The sequence below is a fragment of the Calypte anna genome, chromosome Z, assembly GCF_003957555.1.
Source record: "Calypte anna isolate BGI_N300 chromosome Z, bCalAnn1_v1.p, whole genome shotgun sequence".
Classification (NCBI taxonomy): Eukaryota; Metazoa; Chordata; class Aves; order Apodiformes; family Trochilidae; genus Calypte; species Calypte anna.
Window position 1 is genome coordinate 73969831 of NC_044274.1, and position 20133 is coordinate 73989963.

General features: G+C 44.6%; 1 protein-coding gene across 1 annotated transcript; it reads right to left on the reverse strand.

The window, feature by feature from the left end:
• Positions 1-419: 419 nt before the first annotated feature.
• DCAF10 (DDB1 and CUL4 associated factor 10) lies at positions 420-19810 on the reverse strand. The gene is made up of 7 exons (XM_030467117.1): positions 19483-19810; positions 14942-15055; positions 10268-10465; positions 9636-9835; positions 8976-9086; positions 7668-7813; positions 420-5423 (listed from the first exon to the last, which is right to left on the reverse strand). Exons 1-7 carry the CDS (start codon positions 19785-19787, stop codon positions 5055-5057), a joined length of 1443 nt encoding a protein of 480 aa, XP_030322977.1. The 5' UTR covers positions 19788-19810; the 3' UTR covers positions 420-5054.
• Positions 19811-20133: the final 323 nt, after the last annotated feature.

Below are 20133 nucleotides of genomic sequence, written 5' to 3' on the forward strand. Positions count from 1 at the left end.
CTCTTAATTTCAGGGAATAGACAAGAAACTGTGAGCATTACAGAACAGAGCTCATTATAAAATAAATAGATTAAAATAGATTTTTAATTCATTGAATTATTAAATGTTTAATTTATTAGGCAAGCAAGAGAAACTGTCCACAAATAGTAAGTTACTGTACGGCTGTAAGTACAATATTTTCAGAGCAGTTCTGATATTTTCTATACTGTATTAAAAGGCTACAATTTTTACTATGAAATCTCAGTATTTCAAAATACTCTACATGCACAAATTGTTGTTGTATTAAAAATCCTATGCTTAACTGAAGATACTTAGTGCTTAAAGAAAATGCACCTTTGACCAAGACCAGGAAATTAGAAGTTTCTTCTTCCTGCAACACAAAAAAATATTATGGGCTGTTATCTTTTTTTTTTTTCTTTCTGTTTACTCCAATTTTTTAGAATCTTGTAAACTTTTTGAAAGCTTTCATTTGGCAAGTGTATTTTTTTTTTCTAAAAGTCCACATTTCATAGAGTAACAGACCCATGTTTTACAGTATCTGGACCTTCCTCACATTAGTGTTACCCAAATTAAAAAAAAAAATATATAAATCAAAAATAATCACACCACCACCAAACAAACAGAAAAATCCCCACAAAATCAACCAGTCCCCCCACCCCCAAGACCCCAGAAAAACCTGATGTTTACATTCTAATTCTGGTAGTAGGCAATCAAAACTCCTCACCAAGACTCCAGAGTGCAAACAAGCGTGTGTGTGTGTCCGTGTGTGTCCGTACCGCTGTGCTTTTCCTCCTATCCCCAATAGCTCTGTTTGGAGGTTACATTTTTCCCTGAACCACTCACATCTGACGAGTGGCTGTAGATAGACTGAAGCGCACACACACACACACACACACCTCATACAAAGAAAGCACACAGACATGAACCTCACTGTGTAGTCCCATGAAAAAAAGCTCCTCTCCCCCTCCCCACACACCTGACAGTGCTGCAGTGATTCAAAGACCGACTTCTAATGGAATACTCAGATAATGCATTTACTCCCACAACATACAGTCACTGGACTATTACAGAAGGATTACTAGCTTCCAACACCAGTTTGGTTCCTGGAGACACTGCTCAATGTTGACATTCTACAGAGAATTTAATTAGGCAGTTTATCATCTGCTGCTGATCAGTCATGCTGTGGATGGAGGAATTCTTTTACTACAGAAGGTTAATGAATACGAAACCATGCACTTAAAAAAACATACTGCATGCTTTACATGCAGAAACGGAGGGTTCTACAGTAGAAATAGTGTAAAATTTATCAAGTGATCTAACACTTCCATGGTCAAAAGTAAACCAGTTTTAAAGAAATCTGTGGTATAACCCACCACCATTCTTGGCTGTTCAGTGCAGTCTTTAATCTCCTGTTTCAAACACTTCCTTGTATTTGTTTCAAACAGTTCTATATAGCTCTGGAAGGTTAAGAGGTAACCTTTCAAAATGCAATAGTTAGATAAACCTTTTTTTTTTTTTTTTTTTTTTTTTTTTTTTACTATCTAGAAATAATCCAAAGCTCACCAGCAAAATTACTTCATTAACACAGTAAGGCAAGGTAACACTATCCATAAAGACAGCTGAAGATGTTTCGTCCACCAAGATGCAACGGCAAGGCGGGTACCAGTTAACAAGTACTGAAGGCTGTTTCCATCAGCGTTACACGTGAACTTCACAGGTACAATAAACTTCATGGATTAACCTTCACTGAAAATTCCCAAGATGAAAAGGAGTTATCAGATGACCTAAGATCACCTGCTAACTCTAATTCAAACTTACTGCAAATTTAATCAGAGCTAGCTAATGTTTCTACAGCATGAGTGGACAGAATCCACTGTCATAGGCATCTGCTGGACAAGCTACAAAAGCACCAAGGGATCACCAGACCCCTTCACCAGGTCAGGCCACCGTGCCTGGTGCTGTGCAGTACCAAGATGTCACATGTGTCACCTGGGGGTAGCAGTTCCTCCTGCAGAACAGTCAGTGAGTGTCCAACGCTGCAGCACAACGCTCTTGCAAAAAACAGCGCGTCATGAGGTAGAATTAAAAAAGTAACACTCAGTGCATATGAACAGGCAGAGAAGTAAAGTCACAAGCAATCTACCAGTTCAAGGAATTTCTGAGAGGAAAAACCAAACCCAGCTATGAAAACAAACGAACAGACAGCCCCAACAACTGCTTTGATTTCACAGGTGCTTCTTTCCCTCCAAAATTAACGTGGTTCAAGCCTGTGAGAACAGGATTTTAATATTCCTTCAATTTTTTACGTGCCAGTCATTTTAGTGATGTTAAGTAAAACAACAAACGAGAAAACAGGATGCTGAAAGCAGGGAGTGCTTAGGGAGAAAGCTGCCATGGTCCAGCGTGGGGCAGAACTGGGTTCTTCATTACTAAGAGGTCACAACCTTGGGTGGAGGGAAGTGTCCAGATGTGCAAATGTTCACACACTCACACTGCATTCCCTTTCAAAATATTCCAGGGACAGGAAACCTGGCACTTCTGCTGGACTGCTGCCAGTGATATACTACTCACAAGTTTTGCCCCACATTGCTACTAATTTCTCCCCTGATCCCCCTAAACAGCTTGACCAATTTAGAATTCCTTGTCGCTTAGTTCCTTATTTTCATAAAAATCTGTATGTTCTACAACTGTCCTCAAGGCGTCCGCACACTTCCACTGCTTTCAGTCACAGGCCAGGAAGTCCTCCAAGATGTTTCTCTAACAAAGCAGCAAATCCACACTGCCCCAGGTGTAGGGTCAAGCTTAAGCTGCTACAGGTGAGCCAAAAGAGCTGGATGCCAGTGAAGGGATGTCCTTCCCACTAGTCTCAGATAAAATTATGTATTTTATTCACTAGGCCCCATTTTTCATTGCTTGGCCAAGTGACTTCAAGTGAAAAAAAAACTTCTTACAAATTGTGCTTCTTGCACATGGTTCCAAAAGTATCCAAAAGGAATTTGAACTTGTCAGTGCTTTAGAGAACAGGGCATATCTTCAGCTATAACTTCACCAGTCAACTTTCAACTTACAGGCAACAGCTTCAGCAACAACAGAACTGCTCAGCTGATACTCCATGGAACATTGCATCCCATGAGGGGCTATCTGAGGAAACAACAGGCATTTATTTGAGTTTTAAGTTAAATTAGTATATTAATGAAAAATTATTCTTACTCCTCCAGCTGGGACAATATTCTGAGACACCATCACCAAACAAATCTGTTAAAACTCATGAGAAAACAAAGTTTAGCACTCTTACCTATCAGTGTAAAGTCTCTCAGCTGCATGTACTCCACTATTGGAATGTAGTCCTTTAACAGTCAAGTTGCTAGAGATGATAAAAACCAAGTGCAGGAGTAATTAACTAGTCCTGGGATTACCAGATACCCAGTACCGAAGGCTTTGTATTGGTAAACAAATTCTCCAAACCAAAATTTATTTTCTGACAATGCAGAGAAGCCTCAAGCTTCAAAGACTTCTCCACCAACACCCAGAATATGCTACCTACACAAGTGGGTCATCAGGCTTAGGTTTTTCTCAGTCTCTTCACAGATGTATTATTTTCCCCCCCAAAAAAGTATTTTGCAAATTTTTTTATCAGATTCAATTTTTTGAAAACAAGCTCTATTGAGCAGGAGATAGCAAATCTGAACACGAAAATATGACAGTCCTTTTTAGGTAAAGTTTCCTGATGAACTGAGTTTGTTCAAAGTGAAACTTTAGTGAAACACTGAAAAACCCAAAATCTCGGAAAAGGGAAGTGATGAGAATACTATAAACTGATACGGATGATACTGAATATCTGCATTTATAAGGTTAGCCATATTACCTGGAGGGATAGAACGGCATTCATACTTCACTCATGATATAGTGGTAAACATCAAATGTTTTTCAAATCTGACAGTAAGTCTGGTTAAGTCCAAATTGATCTTACTAGACAGGCATGCTGTTAATCCATCCCCAAACTAACAGTACATGTCAAGAAAGGCTTATATGGTGATGCTACAGACAAATCCTGGGTGAATTCCTCTCACAGCAATGGTGCAGGCGTGGAGAACAGTCATGTGGGAGACAGCCTTTGCACCACCAGAAGACTTTGCAGTGTCAGATTTAAAACGCAGGATGAAGGTTTATGTCACTGAGGTGGAGAACTGCCCCCTGAAGAAACCCCGGGGGTGAGGCATCAAAGCTGTGCAGCCCCCAATATGCACCACCCCAAGAGTCCCTCTGAGGGGATGCAGAGCAGGATCTGTTCCCACTCCACTCCCATCTCCCTGCACCAGTTTTCTCCTTTGGATTTCTCAGAGGAAGAAACACAGCTATATCTCCAGATTTAGTGATATATCTCCAGAACCTCTTCCTTCTGCTAATAAACATAAATACCTGCAAACACAGGAAACCAAATTCTTTACCTGCAGCAGAATGTTACGAAAAGCTGATTCAGTTTTCTATCCAATCACAAACAACCCAATTAATGCATATGCTAAAACAAAGAATTTTTGTGGCAGTAACCAATTGTGTTAGTTATATAGAAAACTAACATTTTATCAAATAGTCACTGTGTAGTAGCTCCAGCAAGAGGAGAGGCCAGAGCAGTGTCCATGCAGCAGCTCAGCAGAGCGGATGGAGAGGAGCGGAGAAGCTGGGCTTGGGGAGCTGCACGAGTTCTGGCTAAGCAGCCACCCTTGCCCCCTGTGTTTGTTTCCAGTAGCCCCACTTCAAGCTGTATTGAAGGAAATTATCAGCAAGTATGAAGGTACAAAGAAATGGGAACAATGACTGGATGGCACAGGATCAGCAGGAGCAGAAGTCTGCTTGGAAGAGGTGCAGGGGAGCAGACTCAGGGGTGAAGGATGTGAACACGTACTGTGCTGGGAACTCCTTCCTTGGCTGCGTTCAGAGACCATGGTGGCTATAATCTCATCTGGGAGCAGAGATTCCATGAAGAACACAGTCTAACTGAACTGAAGTAAAACCCACAAACATCTGAAGGTCTTGTGGATGATAGCAAGATGTGCCTAGAACTTTGGCTGATAAAGAGAAACGCGTCCGCTAAGGCACCCCGAGGCGATCTGACAGTGTGTTGGAGAAAACTTGGTAGTGAGTACCACGTCATTGTGAGAGTAGAGGGAACGGATTTCCTTCAGGGGACTGGCTTCTTTGGGTAAACAGTCCACAAGTTCACTGCACTGGGCATCGAAGCCCAGCAAGCGGATCCCAAAGCCGTGGGGGGATGAAATCATGCGGCCATCGGGACTGAAGCAAAGTTCCTTGATGTAGCCCCGGCCCACATTGGCCTCTTCAATGCAATGAGTCAATCGCAGGGAGCAGCGAGGGGAGACGGGGCGCACAGGGGCTCCTTCCTGGAATTCATAGACACAAGTCCACTAAAAGGAGAGGCAGAGAAAGGAATGTTGAAAGAAAAGTAAAGTACTGCAAACACCATTCCCTCCCGCCGTATGCTGAGCTGGTAACACAGGAATATCCAACACTCCCACTTATCAACCCCTCAGCTAGCACCTGGCCCCAAATGCTGAAAACCAGCTGGTTCCTTGGCAACTCCCCCACTTTGAGCTGTCTAGGCCAAACAGCTGTCCATCATCAAAAACGCTTTTTAAATTAAATGGATGCTAAATAAAATCTTTTAAATCTAGCTTTATCTAGAACAAAGAACAAAACCTAATCCTCTGGCCAGGCATCTGCCGTAATTTAGTAATATTTAAATGAAATCAACAGTAAAGTGGAACTCAGCCTGCTGTAATTTACAACTGACCACCGGCGTTTTGTGCCCTTGACTTCAAAGGAAAGAGTTGGAATAAAAGGGAAATAGATTTTTGAAGAAACATAATGAACATCTCCGTAGCCAGCTTGTTACTTGTGAGAAAGAGAGAGATTTTAACGTGTCATCTGAAATTACATAACCTCAAACCAAACGCAAAAACAGCACTGTAATAAAATTTATATCATGTTGATTCAGTTTCAGCCATAACACAAAATAAGTGTTCTTCATTCCGTTCCTTGTATTCCAATGAAATAAACACAAAGGGAACAATACTAATGAATAGTGATACAAGAAAGCAAGGCAGACACTAGCACTATGGGAAGCAATAACTAGGTCAGTTGTCAGTATCAAATAACCCAATATATTATTTGCATTTTCAAAAAATTCTGTATTGCATAGCAGTTTGATTAAAAGTTTACAGAACTAGCATTACAATTTATAACAAATCTGCTATTCTTCCATTCAGAACCCTGAACATGTTAAAAGACCACCACTGCAAAGAGTGGCTTTCCTCAAAAAAAGACCCCAAACAAAAAAACTAAAAACAACCCCCACACCAAAAATCCAAAGCCAACCCAATCCCAAGCCAACCCCAATTTACAGCTATCAAATTAACTATTTATTATTGGTCAACATGATTATTATTACTGTCACCCCCATAAGGGGAGAGAGAGCAAACAGATGCATGGGACTGAGCTGCCAGCTGGGGTTGAACCATGACCCTCAAATATTCAAATAATTCTTTGTGGTTTTGGAAAAAAACATTAAACCTCTGTGTCTTGGAAACAGAGTTCTCTGCACAACTGCTGCAACAGTAATTTTGAAATAACCTTCAGTGGAAAAGGTGTTTGCAAGAGAACCATCTACTGGAATCCAGGTGTACTGAAGGCTCTGGTTAGGCTTTTAAGTGAACTTGACTTAAGCTGTAAATTACTTTTTCAAATGCAAAATTCCAGGATCTTGCTTTTTTTACGCAGTTCATGAAGTTTTTGCATTATTTCTGAGTGCATTACACACTACTTGTTTGCCTTAAAAAATGGTCCCTGCACCACAGAGCAGCTGCTACATGATAAACCGAAAACAGAATCCAGGGAAGCATCATTCAACACTGGCCTCCAAGTATGCCACTACTTCTTTAAAGCAGTATCTAGGGGAGTGAAATCTGCAAGTTGCTTATGATTCAGTACTTCAAGTAAAGGCTTGAAATAGATTCTGCCAGGAACATCACTGACATCCCCTTAGCATGCCAGGTGCAGAGCTTTAGGATGAGAGTTGAGCCCAAGGCACTGTGCTGTCACACAGACATGACTGCAGCTCCTCACCTGCAGACCTATGGTGTGACAGCTGAAAGCCAGTGCAGGGATACACCATGAGATCTTTCCTGAGCAGCACAGGAACTGCCTCTGGAGAGCCTTCATCAGCACCAATGGAGATGGAAAACATTCTAAGGGCACTTAAGGAACTCAGAGAAGCTTCTCTGCTCAACTTAAACCACATTCACCAGTACACAATCCTTAAATTTCTGTCTTTTGCAAGTTCACACATTTGCAGCCCAACTATTGTTTGAAAACTTCTAAAAGAGACATGAACTATAAAATGTAGTCTGTGAGAGAGCTGGGCAACCTGAGTACTGAACAAGGGATATGAATTATATGAGACCACTTAAAAAATAATCATAATCTTGGTGTAAAATTAATGCACTTTAAGGCAGAAATAACTGATTTACCCAAGTGCACATTTACCCCCAAATAAGAAGATTTCCATACAGTTGTATGATCAAGATACCTCACTCAACACATTAAAAAAAATAAACAAAACCGAAAAAAATCCCCAAACCTATTTGTTTTACCTCCTGGTCATCTGTATTACTTGAGCACCGAAGAAGTGTAGCCCACCCTTTCGGATGTAGCTGTAGTGATGTAATGCAATTGCCTCGATCTCTTTCCCCAGGAACCTCTGGTGTTAAGACCTCCAAACTATTTCTGGGAGATCCACCTGGAAATGGAAGGTAACCATAAATCTCGATGAAGCCCACATGTGGATCTTCACCTCTCTCATCAGTCTACAGCTGAAGCTGGGTTTAAAATGTGACAGTTGCATCTGACTGCTAGAACAGACCACACCTTCGTGAAAGGATAAATTAAAAGACAAGGCAATACCAGAGTTATTACCCATGCACTCACTCCTGATTTGAAATGTCTTCTTTTCTGATACTTTTTTCTAAGATCTGCATTCAATGACCTCGCCGTATCAACAATGTCAGAGCTAACTTTTACACGTATACTCTTTTTAATGATTAAAACAGCCTGGCTTTTGTGGTTAAGAACTACTATTTCTCAAACTTGTATGATGTTTCTTTTCCAAATTCCTTCCAAAGTCTGTGCAGCTCTATACAGCCTGCCTCCCTTCTCTCCCCTCACCTCTAGGAAGCTTTTCATGGGTAAATGATGCCCTGCCATCCAGATAAGTTTCCTCCTTTTGTGGGTATGTCTGAGGATCTCAGAACCTCGAGCAGCTAAAATTGAACGCCATACTTATTTTAAACTGCACGTGACTCACAAAGCATTTACCAGGTGCCAAGTTCATGCTGTCTCTCTGGAAGTGTATCCCACTTTCAGGAGAAGCCTGCTGGTCACAGGTCTGTCAGTTTTCCAAAGCCAGGTAGGACTTGGCTTGTGATCAGAACTTCACAAAATACTCTGCCCACATTTAAGACCTGTTTACATACTCCTTTTATACACTACTGGCTCCTCACAGAGAAACTTGCATCATTAACGAAAACAAAAAGCAAAACATACCTATGTTCTGCTCTGTTTTGCTTGGAGTTCTTTTTGCCCCTAAAAGTCATTCATACAAACTTTGTTCAAACGGGAAAAGGGAGCACCTCTACATCACAAAAATAATTCACTAATACAAAATAAAAGATCTTGTTGCTGTTAACAGATTTATTGAAATACAAGTCATTAGGTCCCCAAACTTTGGTGTGCAATGGGACTTTGTTGGTTTAATAGCACTCATAGCAACACAGTTCTTTTAAGTCACAGTGACAAAACCACAGTTTTTCACTATCATACTACAGCATCTTTCTGGAAACTGTCAGAAGTCCAGGATTTTTTTTTTAAATTTTATTTTATTTTATTTTCAAATCTTTCCCTACCTTCTCGCTGGGAGGACCGTGACATATGTTTCTCAGACAGTGGACCTGAATCATTCTGGTGACAGGGAGAACCAACAGCTCGAGGACCAGAGGAACCTGATGAAGTTATGTCTGCAAAGAGCATCAGCCGTGTGAACTCAACAGCCAAGCACAGCCCGCTTGCTATGCACATTACCCACTGAACCCTCCTTGGAAAGGCTGAATAAAGGGCAAGGCATCTTGTTAAGAAAACACAAATCTAAGCTATGTTTAGAGTCTAAAAGAACCATTCTGTTGGTGCCACTGCTAGCACAAGAAACCCTGCTGGCAGTGAGGCAAACTACATTCCTTCCTCCTTGTGCAGGGTCACTACTAGAATATTAATTTTTCCCCAGGCCTCTCCCTTTACATTCTGACACCCCACATGACCACGTTTCTGCCAGTATTTTTTCTCCATTACTACCACAAAGCAGTAGGAAGCCAGCAGCGACATTTTGGAGCTCCAGGTCTGCTGTCAACATCAACCACACCACTCATGTGGTGGCAGTTGGCCCACCCAACACAAGCTGTTTCTTTTCTTACAGGTCCAAGGATGGCAGATAAATAAAGCAAGAGACCCAGCCAGCCCCATAAAACACCTCTAATGCAGAAGCTGCCACAGACTTTTCCACAGGCGTTCACCTGAACTTGTAGTCCTCCTAGCTCTTAAAATTGGGTAGCTGCCAACTTCTAACGATTTGTTTAGGTCAAGGTCATGCAAAATCAGAAGATATCCAGAGGAGGTTGAGATCAGCATTTTGGAACAGTCAGGTGTCAGCCTCATCCGCATAAGAAAACGGGTGTGAAAAAATTTCTTGTGTGGACATCCATCCTCTGTGCACCTGGACAGCAAAGAAAGCACAACAAATGGCTGCAGGTAGTTCAACACAGATCCCTAATAATGTCCAGATGAGTCGAAGATGTGCTAAGAAGCCTCTGTCATCCAAACATTTTGTTAAGTACTGTCTTTATATTATTTAAATCGGGTTCAAACAAAATGGCAGAAGTCACATTTTCATACTGTGAGACACCAATGATGACACTTTTTTCAGAAAGGAAGAACTACCTTTGGGCACAGCAGCAATAAAAGCTCTTTTTAGCTACTGGACTATTACCGCATAAAGATGATGCAAGTTCTTGATAACAGCTATAAACCAGTCACAGGATTTAAGAACACACTATAGCACCATTCCAGGAAGCAGGTTTTCCATTCTTCACAGAAGAACTCTGTCCTTTTGTGTTCTAGAAATGACACCACGAGCACAGTCACGTACCTGTTTGTGTCCCAGATGATCACATTTCCATCAAACCCTGATGTTACAAGCAATCTGGTATTGGTATCGTACTCAATGTTCTTAACCCAGCTGGTGTGACCATGCAGAGTGCACACTTTTGTGTTCAGCTTTCTCAAATCCCAAAGTGCAATTGTGGTGTCATCAGAACAAGTCGCAAACAGACGATTATCCAGGAACCTGGAAATGGGACAGACATACCATGGCTGCTTACTCCCTTTCCTAATTTAAATGCTCTCCAGCTGGAATTTAAGATAACATAGAAACAAATGGAATGGCCACAGACATACAAAAAAAAAAAAAACAACCCAAAAAACCAAAAAAACCACCAAAAACCCAACATGCAGCAAAGTATTTCCCAGTAGCAGTTTATTAAAAAACAGTACTGCTGGGATATGAACCAGTAGTGTATCTGTAGCAGCAAACGAGTAAACCACAGCAGCAGGCCTGGGTTTTTGTTTTTTTAAATTTTATTTCTTTTAATGAGTCATGTAAAGCTTGCACAATCACCAAAGCACCAGTGGAACAAATGCTCACAGAGATTCTCTCTGCTAAGTAAATCAGTTACCCATCTGGACAACACTCAGCTCCAAACTCACCAGACTGAGGCTTAGCACTGGCTCAGCAGGGGCAAGGCAGCCCCAAGCCCTGCTCTTACAAGGAGGCTGCTACAGGTGATGTATCTCCAGAGGCCCCTTCCAACCAGACCTCCTGTCACTCTGTGAGGGGGTGACAGCTCTGCAGGGACACCTGAGGCACACCACAGGTCTGCACTGAGCATGTCACAGTCTGTGCTGCTCTGAGGTTGAACCCAAGGGATTAACCATGCAGTTACTACCCTGCTTTACAAACCACATAGCTCACACTAGGCATGACACTGCTATCTTGGGAACAAGCACATCCGAGCACTGCTACTGTTTGCACATTTCCCTCGACCCTGAACTCCATTCCACCTTTGCCCATCTTTTGCTCTGGAGCCCCTCCAGCTCCATGGTGCCCTGGGAACACTGCTGGCTGCAGCTGCAGAGCTCCACAGATCTCCTGCACCCAAGGTTTTGTGCCACCTGCCCAGTCTCAACATTCTCTGTCAAAAAGCAAGAGGTTTTTGCCCCCACATCTCCTTCCTGCATAGCATAGATCATGAAGCAGGGACACTAGGCTGGGCTTTCCAAACACACAAAAGCGAGTAGGTGTTTGACAGTGCAAGCACACTCCTCAGGATGAGATTTCCAGATCTTCGAGAGTAGCACCTGCACAAGTGGTGCTGTCTACCCAAATTTATGGATTCCTTCAACACTATGGATTCCAAATGTGCATTTGAGGATTTGAGTTTCAACCACAATATTATATGAAATCCTGTTTAACTAAAAATACTGCAGGAGCAGCAATCCACCTGCTCTGTATTACACAAAGTATATATTTATATTTTATGTGAATTTATATCTCATGCACAGCGCATGTACTACACTTGGCAGCTTTCTTAACAGATGTCACTAATGTCACATTGGGAGATGATAGAAAAGTATAGAAGAATGTGGGTCATCCTAGTTGGATTACTGCACTGTGGTTAAGTATTTAGGTTAAGGTTAAGTATTTAGTCTGTTCAGGTGGTAATTCTTGATCAGGGTTATCTCTGGTCTTCAGCCAAAATTCAAGTGTATGTATCACTCCTGTCTGAAGTGGTATGAGGCACACTGAACTCTTTCATGTGATTACAGAACAATATTTGATGTAAAAGCACTCCAGTGGACAGAAGGAAAGGACTGGAATCAGCACTAGAAAGACACACATAGCTATTAAATTGAATAAATTGAGTCTAGAGGATACTGCACCATATGCAAGGTTTTTCAGAAACACCAAGTGAAGACAAGACTATGAAGTACGCTTAGTCAAGTTAACTTGTTCACTATGAAAGTCACTGGATAAGATTATTTAGTTTGCAGTACACAGATCAAAGTTTATCACACTCTATTCCCCCTGTAATTTATGCAAGCCCTTATTTGAGAAGGGCAAAGCACACTGTTTCATGTTTACAATTCATGCCTGATGAAGGCATTTGAGGGGAAACAACCATATGTGAGGTTCAAGGGAATATAATGTCTATCTGAAAATCATAAGAAGTATCTGCACATGAACACTAAGGCTAGAACTACCTCCACAGAGACATGTGATCAAGTTACCCCAAAAAACAGCATTTCACCTTTTAGACTTAGGATCAGGCTACATCATGTAAAAACAGCAACAACCCCAATGAAAAACTACCAGCAGCAAAGGGAAGAATCCAATATTTCAGACTTTTAGGGCAGAAGTTAAACAAGAGTACAGCTGTTGCACAAATAAAGCCACCATTTGCCTTTATGGTGGATGTGACAGACAACCCTGCTGCACCAACCACAAATGGGTTTCAGAAGAAATAGACAGGGGGGCGCAAATAGTACTGCACAGCTTTCATACAAGGAATGACCAAGTATCCTAGGAATCACTTGAAAAAGAGCTAATCGAAGGTGCATATAACTCAGGCATATAAAATTGACCAGCACTGAGAAAGTAAATAAAGTTTAACTGTTCTTTGTCTTGCTACTTAAGAAAAAATAAAGAAACAAATAAAAAAAATCAACAGCAGAGGGTCTCAAACTAGGGTACCAAGTTTTAAAAACACAATTAAATACTCCTTGAAACACATTTGTGCCACAGTGCCACCAGAGAGTTCAAAACCTGACCAAATTCAGGTGGAAAAAGCCACCTGCTGCAGATGACTACACACAAATCCCTGGCAGCCAAGAGGACCACTACACACTACCCTATCCATACACACCTCTGAGGCACCTGAATGGAACACAGCAGTGACAGCTTTTATCTTTGCTGGTAATTACAAGGAATTTCTGTAGAATTACAGTGCCTGGAGTCCTGCTCATTGAGCAGAAATTACTACAGGTAATGCTGTCTTAACCATGTATTATAGGATATGGTTCAGTTCCCTGTAACTAATTTTCAAACAAACGGGGACATGAAAGAAAACACAGAAAAAGACATCGCTACGTGACAAAATAAAGCTTTAAGAAGCATTTCAAAGGAAAGCAGAAAAGTTACTATGAAGGACCTTAGTCTGGAGACTAACAATAGGTCTGAGAGTCAAACTGCTTGCAGGTAGTACTGGTACATGTCTGTAAATCAAACTATGCAGAGAAAATACATTTAAAGACCAAGAGCAGATTGTAACGCTTCACAGACAGCTGAAGTGGAAAGACAGGAGATGCTTGCAGTTAGAGAGTGAGAGAAGGTTTTGGTGCTCTTCTGAACCGAGGAATGAGATAAATTTTCAAGACCAGCACAGCTGGTCAGTAACAGACAGCCAATACGTCAAGGAGCCTGCAACAAAAGGCACTTCGTAAAACTGATCAAGCTAACTCACTTGAAACCAAGCAAGAGCAGTTTGAATGTAAGGATCAGATACTGAATTAGGGATTTACAAAAACCAAAATAAATCTGGTTTGTCTTTGCCTTCCGATAACATTGCTTTACTTCTCACCTAGCTTTAGCTAAGATCCAAACATGTTCAAAGGACAAGCACTGGTACATAAGACATGTTAAAAGCTGTCTCTCAGCACAGGAAAAGGATGTTCTCAACATCTCCTTTTCTATTTGTCTCAGCTAGCTACAGGCTTTACTTCAGCTTTTCTGAAAGACATCCAACCAATGTGAAAACAGTCCCTTCTAGAGAGGACAGGCAGCCTGTGAACATCAGTTTATCTGACTGAAGTGTAAAGACATGGGTAACCCACATTTTATTCAGCTCTGTTGAAGGGAAATGCTTAGATTGCTTCTTAAGTTTTCTTGGTTTGCTTTTGGCTTTTGGGTTGTTTTGGTTTTGGGTTTCATTTTGCTTTGAGAATCTGAGTCAAGAGAGGCTGCAATATTGTCTACAAGGTTAAAAACTGTCTTAAGTTCATGTGTGAAAGCTCATCATCAGACCCAGAACAGGTAAAAATTATAGACTTTAAAAGGAAAAGCATTACATAACAAAAATACTGGTGACCTAGGTTCCTGTGCTTGATGTTTCCCTCTTCATCCCAAGAAACAGGCCAGGGATTTAAATGATGAAGAATGAGTGCAAGTTGAATTGCAGAGGCCATTTCACTCTCCCAGCTCTTCTGTATCACACCTGGCCTTAAAGCAGCCAACCTTTGCTTGGAAATTGCCATGCAACGATAGCAGTAACTCCTACAATTCAAAATACCAGCCCTACTCACACAATTATCTTGCTACAGTCTCAGACTGGAACTTCAAGAATAAGTCACATGCTGCTTGCCACACTCTGATTCAGCACGTTCCTTCAGAGCATTCTCAAGGCCAGTTAAAACAGGTGATGGCACCTTAGCACTGTCACCCTCCCACAAAAGGAGAGCTCCTCCAACAACCAGGCCACTAGACCAGCACTATGTACTAACAATATCACCTTCAGATTCCTCCTCTTCCTCTTTCCAGCCTTTCCACACCTCCAGTACCCAAGAATAAAAACAGTGACACCAAAATGCAGCCTAATCACTTCACAAAACCCACCCTCCACAGGACATCAGGTAACACAAACTTACCACTCTGTCATGAGAAGCATATAGGGTATTAGAAAGTGTGAGGTCTTTATTCCTTCTGACCTACCTGATATTATTTACACAGTCTTCATGAGCTTCAGACAGAGTTTTGATGTGCTTTGAAGATATCGGGTCAAAAAGCAGTACTTCAGTCTGTTCACAAGCCACAGTCAACACTGACCTGCAGGGGAGTAAAGGAAAGCAGAAACATTTGTATTCAGTAAAAGAAATGACACATCCAGCTAACCTCTGTTCCCTGTCCTCATGGAAACATAGCTTCAACATTACTTAGGTTGGCTTTCTCTTCTCCCTGCATAGCATCTGCAGCAGTGTTTCTATTTTTGTTGCCTTGTTGCAGATGCTTATTCTAAAAAAACAAAAAACAAAATAAAATACAGAAGAAAATTGCATGTTTTTTTATTCTGGAGTTTACTTCTCTAACCCCTTTTGAGGGACCAGAACTCTTCTGCTTGGCTGATAACATAATTAATGCACAGCTGGTGATTTTGATGGACTGACTACAAGATATTTTAATTTACTTTTAACATGCAAGGTGGTTGTTTTATAACAGCTATGTCCTTCATAGGTCCACTGATGGCATCAGTTACATCAGTTAAGGGCATTCACACCAGTCACAGGTTTTTTTTCCATTATTGACAGTAATTAGGCCCATCACTGCAGTACAAAGCATGAACTCAGTGGTTCCTGCCTGGAAAAAATGAAGAATCAGGACCTACACAAAACTCACTGCTTTTTTCATGTGGGGATATCTGCTTAATATTGCAGGAAGGAAAAAAAAACCACAATGGCACCCAGGAGTAAGTGGAAAGGCATCCATTCTGAAATTCTGCAGATTTCCCACATGACTGTACCCATGCCAATAACCCCCTGTGCCCATTCACTGGCAACACTTTTCAGGGCATCCTGAAAGACTGTACTTTGCTTTTGAGTGTGTCTGACAATGATCTGAGAAGCCCTTCACGTCGCAGAGGTTGGTGGAGGCTGCAGTGGGAAGGGCAGCACAGCCCACATCCCTGGGGCACTCTGCTCCCAGGGAAGCAGCCATCCTGGGCACTGGCCCACTGAAAAGAGGTAACACGTGGCAGCCACCCCTCTCATGTCCCTCCCTGCTCAGCTACAACTCGTCCCCAGGACCTCTGCAGATGCCACCCCAGCTCCACTACTGCTTCAGCACAGGCGGCCAGCAACCACCACCTCCTTCAGCTCCACACCTCCTTCCCCAGTGCTGGCTTTGATGGCTATTCAGTTTGGCACCTGCCCAAGAGCAGCACAAAGATGACAGTCCAGTTGTGTATGGAGGAGCATAAGTTTCAGGCCAATTCTAGAGGATGGCACCCTTCCCCAGCAGCCTAGCCTCTGACGCAGCTCTGCTGACTGCTGCGCTCTGCTGCACCACGGCAGCATCAAGCAGTAGGTGCTCAAGGAAGAAATAAGACTGGGTCAAAGGTTTATTTAAAATATTCAGCCCTTCTACAACAGACACTTTTTTTTTCTCCACTAAAAGCTTGTATTATAAAGCGTAGATTTAAAAGTTTTACTTTTTAAAATAGCAGGAATTCAGGGGATTGCTAGCAGACGTCTGATGCAGTAAACTACAAAGAAAAAGAGTCCTCTGGCAAAAGAGGACTAAGTATTTGTTTTCTACATGCAGCAGGGTGTTGCTATCAAGGGCCAAAGGCAGAAGAAGAAAGGTGCTGGCAGCTGCCTAAAATTGTACCTCATGTATTTTGAGAGCAGTACCACATAAGACATTAAACCACACTACCATTGCTACTCTGATGACACTATAGTCTGGAGCAACATCCAGCATCATATTGCACCACCCAATTCACTTGCCAAAACCAGAACTTCCAGGAACTAACACTTCAAGGACATTACCTCCTTCAAAAAAAAGCCCCTTTTCATCCCCACAAAAATATCTTTTTGTATCCATATATAGCTCTTTGCAGGGAAGAAGGAAAAAAAAAAAAAAAAAAAAGCAGCTTGTCCAGGATACATTTTATTTGCAAATGAGACCAAAGGGTTCACAGGGGTCCCAAGAGGTACACAAAACATTGACTGCCTGCACCCTGGGCAAGCTGCCCAGCTCTGCCCCAGCCTCTCAGCAAGTACAGAGAAGGGCAACCAAGTTGCTGAAGGGTCTGGAGAGCAAGTCCTACAAGGAGAGGCTGAGGGAATTGGGAATGTTTAGTGTGGAGAAGAGGAGGCTGAGAGGCTACCTCATTGCTCTCTACAACTCTGAAAGGAGGCTGTAGGGAGGTGGGTGCTGGTCTCTTCTCTCAAGTGAACAATGACAGTCACCATCCCTGCAGTTATTTAAACACAGTGTCAATGAGGCACTTGAGGCCATGTTCTAGTGGGCATGGTGGGTTTTTCTGGGTTGGCGGATAGACTCAGTGATCCTGGAGGTCCTTTCCAACCGTGACAATTCTGTGATTCAGGGCCCTGGTGTTCACTGGGTTCACATCTGTTGAAAAGGCCTGACCATGGTCACGTGACAGCAAAGTCTGGCCTGGTACATCAGTGAGGGAGACCTCCAGGAAAGCTCAGAGATTTGCAAATGAAACAGAGAATGCCAGGGGTTGGAAGGGACTTCTAGAGATCATCTAGTCCAACCCCTCTGCCAGGACAGATTCAAGTAGAGCGCAGGATGGTGTCTAGGCAAGTTCTGAATGTCTCCAGACACGGAGACACCTCTCTGGGCAGCCTGGTCCAGTGCTCCGTTACTCTACAGTAAGGAAGTTCTTCATGTTTCAGTTGAACCTCTGTGCTCCCCCAACACTGCAACACCTCTGCCCAGTGCAAAACAGAAGGCTCTGGAGAGACCTCATAGTTACCTTCCAGTATCTGAAAGGGCTACAGAAGGCTGGAGAGGGACTCCTTGCTAAGGCCAGAGTGACAGGACCGGTGGCAATGGTTTTAAATTACTGTAGATTTAGGAACAAGTTCTTCAGCATGAGGGTGGTGAAACAATGGCACAGGTTGCCCAGGGAGGTGGTTGAGGCCTCATCCCTGGAGATGTTCAAGGTGAGGCTGGAGGAGGCTCTGAGCACCCTGATCTAATGAGGGTGTCCCTGCTGACTGCAGGGGTTGGGATGGGGTGACCCTGAGAGGTCCCTTCCAGCCCAAATTATTGTATGATTTGGTAACAAGGCAACTGTGTTCCAGTGCTGTGGTCCTAATTTCTGCATCCAAGGACATACCCTTTGGCACAAGAATCTTTTTGCTGGGTCCATTTTTGGAGAGGTCTAGCTGGTCCCCAGTTTAGCTTGCTGTGCACCATTGCGATCATCAGGCAAGTGATGTGGGCTGAACACAGAACTATGGCTTTTGTCCAAAACTTGTACAATCATCTAAATGACAGCCCAGGTGTAATGCTGCTGTGGCCGATGCTTTCCACACTGGTACAGAAAGTCCACGTGGTATTTTTCTAGTTCAGTTCCCATGAATAAGCCAGCAGAGTGATCCCACCCAGCTGCATCACACTGTGTGCGGCAGAGAGGACCCCTGCCTCAGGACCTTAGAGACCCCTGACTGTGGGGTAGCCCCTGGATCTACAATGGGAACTGTTGTCCAGCAACAGCCACCTGAGAATGGCTTTTTTAAGTTTCTAGAGCTTAACTTGTCCTCTTAAAAAAATGAGGAATAAATAAGGAATGAAAGATGGCTACAGCACAACCATGGCAAAATCACCATTAGTTCAGATATTCTTGGAAACCAGAACTCTCTTCTGATGAAAATGCACTAAAAACAGAAAAGCTGGCTAGCCACCAAGGGTAACAAAGACCCCAAACTCGAAACACTGTTGAGACCACTCTAGCTTGCACGGTCTTGATGACTTGATGATCTCAGAGGTCTTTTCCAGGCTCAACAACTCTGTGATTCTCCGTCTTCCTGCACAGAAAAGCTGACACACCAGCACACTGTGAGACGTACACGTGCAGACCCAAGGCCCCTCTGCTTCCAGCTGGCGTTTCTCTCTTCGGCCCTCAGCGAGTCTCCCCGCCGGCTGTTTATGTCCCGGCTGTCACACCGCCCCTCCGCAGGACACCGCTGCCCTCACACCTCGCACCGACCCACGGTCCACCAAAGGAACGAGAGCCCTGCTGCCGCACCTCAGACCACGGACGCTTCTGCACTGACAGAAACGCGTCCCCTGCACCGCACTCCGCCTCCTGCCTCAGTTTACCGCCCGCTTCCCCGTCAGGATACGCCGCAGGGGAGACGCGGCCAAGCGTTGTGGAGCGCTCCCCGTCTTGGCCAGCCCCTGACTGCCCTCCCGCACCGAACCGAACCGTCCGGGTGCCGGCCCTGGGCCCACCGGAGCGGAGCGGGGCGGGACGCGCGGTGCAGCCGCCGAACAGCGCCAGGTCCCGGGCAGCTCCGTCGGCGGAGCCACCGCAGCGCCCGGGGAGCACCCGCAATGATGACCTCGGGCGGGCACCCGGGGTCGCCAGCGCTGCCTCGCGTTCCGGGGGGGGGCTCCGGCCGCGGCCGCTGCAGCCGACCCGGGCGCTGCGGGTCGGGTAGGGTCGGGTCGGGCAGGGTGGGCTGGGCTCTACCGGCCCGGGGAGCGCGGGGTCCTACCCGTCAGGAGAGTACTCCAGGTTGAAGACGGCGCCGTGCGTGCGGGTGCTGAGGTACACGGAGTCGGCGGGCTGGATAGAGCCGTACAGCCCGGTCATGGCGCGGAACGTGTCCCGCGCCGGGTCCACGGCAGCACTGCGGCCCAGGCCGCGCCCGCGCAGCCATCCGAACAGGCCGCCCCCCGGCATCGCCCGTGGGGAGGTGGGCGCCGGCTCCATGGAGGCGGGAGAGCCGGGCCCCGGGGCTGCCGGTCCGCCGCCGCCTTTGCCGGTCCCCGCCTGGGGGGGCTCACCCTTGGCGCTCATGGCCCGCCGGCTGCGGGCACCGCCGGGCCGGGCCGCCCCCGCACCGCTCCGCGCCTGCGCCGCACCTCCCGTCACCGCGGGGGCGGGACCGGGGCTGGCCCGCACCTTCGACTCCCCACCTCGGACTCCTCTCCCGCACTGCCGGGGACACAGCTCACAGCTGGGGTGCAGCTACAGCGCGGCCGGACAAGAGCACCTCTGCGGGCAGAGCCCGCCCTCGTCCCACCTCCCCGCCTCGCCCCAGAGCTCGGCTCCAAATCCGGACAGAGGGAAGCAGAGCAGCGCTTAGGGGTGCAGCTGGCATTGTCTCTAACCCTTTCACAGAGGCAGCAATCAGCCAGGCGAG

What these genes read in the sequence shown, in the direction of transcription:
- DCAF10 (XM_030467117.1), bottom strand. Translation starts at nt 19,787, where the DNA reads ATGAGCGCCAAGGGTGAGCCCCCCCAGGCGGGGACCGGCAAAGGCGGC. An exon ending in ATCATCTGGGACACAAACAG is followed by an intron (nt 9,836 to 10,267) that starts GTACGTGACTGT and finishes TTTGCTGTCCAG; the next exon opens with GTGCACAGAGGATGGATGTC. An exon ending in TAGGAGGACTACAAGTTCAG is followed by an intron (nt 9,087 to 9,635) that starts GTGAACGCCTGT and finishes TGCTCTTTGCAG; the next exon opens with ACATAACTTCATCAGGTTCC.